Source organism: Aotus nancymaae, unplaced genomic scaffold (assembly GCF_030222135.1).
Source record: "Aotus nancymaae isolate 86718 unplaced genomic scaffold, 86718_ANA_hifiasm-v0.15.2.pri h1tg000020l, whole genome shotgun sequence".
Classification (NCBI taxonomy): domain Eukaryota; kingdom Metazoa; phylum Chordata; class Mammalia; order Primates; family Aotidae; genus Aotus; species Aotus nancymaae.
In genome coordinates this window covers 17,370,064-17,373,247 of record NW_026988432.1, presented here as the reverse complement: position 1 = coordinate 17,373,247, position 3,184 = coordinate 17,370,064, and the positions used below count along the sequence as shown (strand labels likewise).

Below are 3,184 nucleotides of genomic sequence, written 5' to 3'. Positions count from 1 at the left end.
TATTTATCAGTGGCCAAATCTCTAGGATTATTTTGGAGCAAAACATGTTTAGTCTTCAAGAAGTGGCTGTGGAAGGCTAGTTTACTGCATGACATCCTCTGGGGTTTGATGGGTGCCTCCCTTCCTGCTTAAAATGTACGAGCATCACAGGTACCCTTATTTTAGATATTTACAAATATTGCCGGAAAACACTTGTGCTATGAATTTGGTTTTGAAATTTAAAATGCTTGATAATCAACATTTGTACTCCAGTTCAAAAAATAAGCAGCAAGTCACTTTCACGTGAGATGAGAAAGAATTCGACATCAGTCCTGTAGTTCTCCAGAAACAGGAAGCTAAATCTCTTAGTACAATATCACCTTTTCTGGACCCTTCCAAAGATGCTGACTTCCTGGTTAAAGGGGGCATAAATATTCTGTTCTCTGTTTTATTAATATTGTTTAGGGATAATTTATCATCAGGAAATTTATCTTGAGATGGCAACTTAGGGTTTTTAGAACACTTTCATCTCCATAGCTGCCATTTCCCATCCCCACCCGAAACTGAATTGCCTGTGTGAACTATCATACTGTTTGCTAAGGCAGATGAATCTGTGTTTGAGAAGCACACATAGTTTTCTGACTCAGCATCTCTCTTTTTTCAGTACTTGTTTTTCTCTCAAGAGGAGCCTCATTTCTACTTCACAGGGAGGATGAACAAACCTTTAATTAAATTACTTGAAATTTCAGTGACGATGTTATTTTTTAAAATGATTATGCATCTCGTCTTATTTTCCCTTAACTGATAGAATGAAATCTCTACATTTCAATGGTGTATAGTGTAATATAATAAAGCATTTATTAGAATATATTTAATGAGGCTCTGATTCCTATGTTGCTGAAGCACGCAGTGTCCAATGCTTATGAATAACAAGAAAGACATTGTTAAGCTTTTAATAAGGACTTTTCATTTTGTAAATCTATAGTGCCTACAATCTATAACATAGATTAACACTTTATGGCCAAAAAGTAGCATGACATTAGAAATAATACAGAGACTAGACATTTTTTCTCATTAAGAATCATAAATTTACACAATGAATATTCTCAGCCAGTACCCTACACAGATGAAAAAGCTGTTGCAGAAGTACAATATTCAGGTAGGTTAAGAGTGAAAAAGTCTCTTAGGCATATTTCTGTGTTGCGTGCTATGTCCCCATTTAATATCTGCTAGACAAGTCACAAAGGCTTCCCAGGGGATAGCAACAGATGATCTCTTTGAAGGTTTTCCTCAGTTCTTGGCTCCGGAGTGCATAGATCAGAGGATCGATGATTGAATTACACATGATCAGTATGAGATACAAGTTAAAGTGAGACATGAAGCACACACAATATGGATTCTGAGGACAAGAGATGTAGAATATTAAGTGGAGGAAGAATGGGGCCCAGCAGACAACAAAGACACCAATCAGGATGGTCAAGGTAATTGCCCCCTTCATATTGGCACTTTGGCGGATGGCACCAGTGCCGGGGAGGACAGCGATCCTCTTAATGTGAAGCCTGGCCATCAGGAACATGTGGACATAGAGAGAAGCCATGAGAGCCAGCATGGTGAAGAACATGGTGATGAGGCAGATGATGACAGCACTACTATCTGAGTAAATGATGAACAAAATGCCTGACACCGTGCAAGCTGCCCAGATACAACTTATGGTGATCCCAACCCGCTTAACTGTCATAATGTTATGGTACTGGAGAGCATAGAAGATAGTAAAATACCTGTCCACTGCGATTGAAAGCAGGCTGCAAATGGATGCAAGCAAGGAGCTACAGATCACCGAGTCAATGACATTATCAATATTCACTGTGAAACTCTGTGCGTCCGTATCTGTACTGTTTAATAGGGTGATAACAATGGTTTCTGATCCATTTGAAACGCTCACCAGCATATCAGCCACAGCCAGGCTGCAGATGAAAAAGTACATGGGTGAATGCAGATTCTTGTTCTTGGCTATTGCCACAATCACTAAGATATTCTCCAACAAGCTGATGACACCCAGAGTCACAAACACCTCAGGAGAGACAAAAAGTTGCTCGTAGCACCCTCCATCAGAGTAGCCTTTTCCAAGGGACTCACTGGCATTGCCGTGCAGTCTGTAGCTGCTGCGGTTCCAGAAGTGCAGAGAAGTGTGCATCCCACGGTGGGTGGAGTTCACCATGCTGGCAGGAGGATTCCAGTGTCCCCCTGAATTAACCTCCTGGGTCAGGGAGTCGCCTCAGTTATTTCCTCCAAGTCTTTATCTGTCTGAAAGTTGTGAGGCTAAAATTGCCATGCCTCCTGTGAGTAAATGTCCGAAGTCCAAAGCTTGACATGGAGTTTTTAGTTTCTTTTAGGTACGACTCTGATCGTCATCACTTTAAAATCTTAGGCTTCAAAATATTCATTCTCAGTTGAAAGAGTCTGCTCTTCGCTTTTTTGTTCTCACTTCTGCATTAACTTTAATGTTACGCATTCAAGTCTGTTCAAAATAATTTTCCTAGAAGCTGCCGTGCCATTGGGAGACAAATCTGTGCGCACATGCTCACGTCCGCTGCCTCTCGGGAAGCATCTGCTTCCAGCCTGAGCATTGCTTTGAATGTTAGGGGCTGTAGGCGCCAGCCGCTGATTTTATGGTGTGTGGAGAGAAAAAAACATGTTCACAGTGGCTCCTCCTCTGCCTCCTTCTGACCAATCCTAATGCAGTGGGAGTCTGTGAGACAGGATTATGTTTCAGAGAGACAAATTGCAGGGCGACACAGTGTAGAAACTCCTGAAGTCTGAAGGCGGGAAGCAAGCCGGAGAGGAGAGACTGAATTTCCCTTTCCAAGTTTTCAAGGGAAACAACTTGATCCCTAGAGGCCATTCTGTGATATCAAAACAACTTATCTTGAGGCAGTCAGGTTCATTCTTATGTAAAAGAGAGATGTCCTCTTTTGTGTGTGTGTGTGTGTGTGTGTGTGTGTGTGTGTGTGTGAGAGAGAGAGAGAGAGAGAGAGAGAGAGAGAGAGAGAGAGAGAGATACTCAGCTTTTTGGCTAGGATACTGAATTTATTTACCCTCTTAATTTTTTTTTAAATTAAGAACCCAGGCAGTAGTGCTTTAATTTAAAATACCTGAAACACAAAAAGGATATTTAATGATACAGATAGACATGGTACGGCTGGCT

At 41.2% G+C, this 3,184-nt stretch overlaps 1 protein-coding gene across 1 annotated transcript; it reads right to left on the bottom strand.

Moving 5' to 3' along the window:
* Positions 1–916: 916 nt before the first annotated feature.
* Positions 917–2,619, bottom strand: MC4R (melanocortin 4 receptor). Its single transcript, XM_012446400.2, has one exon. The coding sequence runs from the start codon at positions 2,195–2,197 to the stop codon at positions 1,199–1,201; it is 999 nt and encodes a 332-aa protein (XP_012301823.1). The 5' UTR covers positions 2,198–2,619; the 3' UTR covers positions 917–1,198.
* Between the last annotated feature and the right edge of the window lie 565 nt (positions 2,620–3,184).

Bases quoted from the DNA above. Each gene is read 5' to 3' on its own strand.
- MC4R (XM_012446400.2), bottom strand. From the start codon at position 2,197: ATGGTGAACTCCACCCACCGTGGGATGCACACTTCTCTGCACTTCTGG.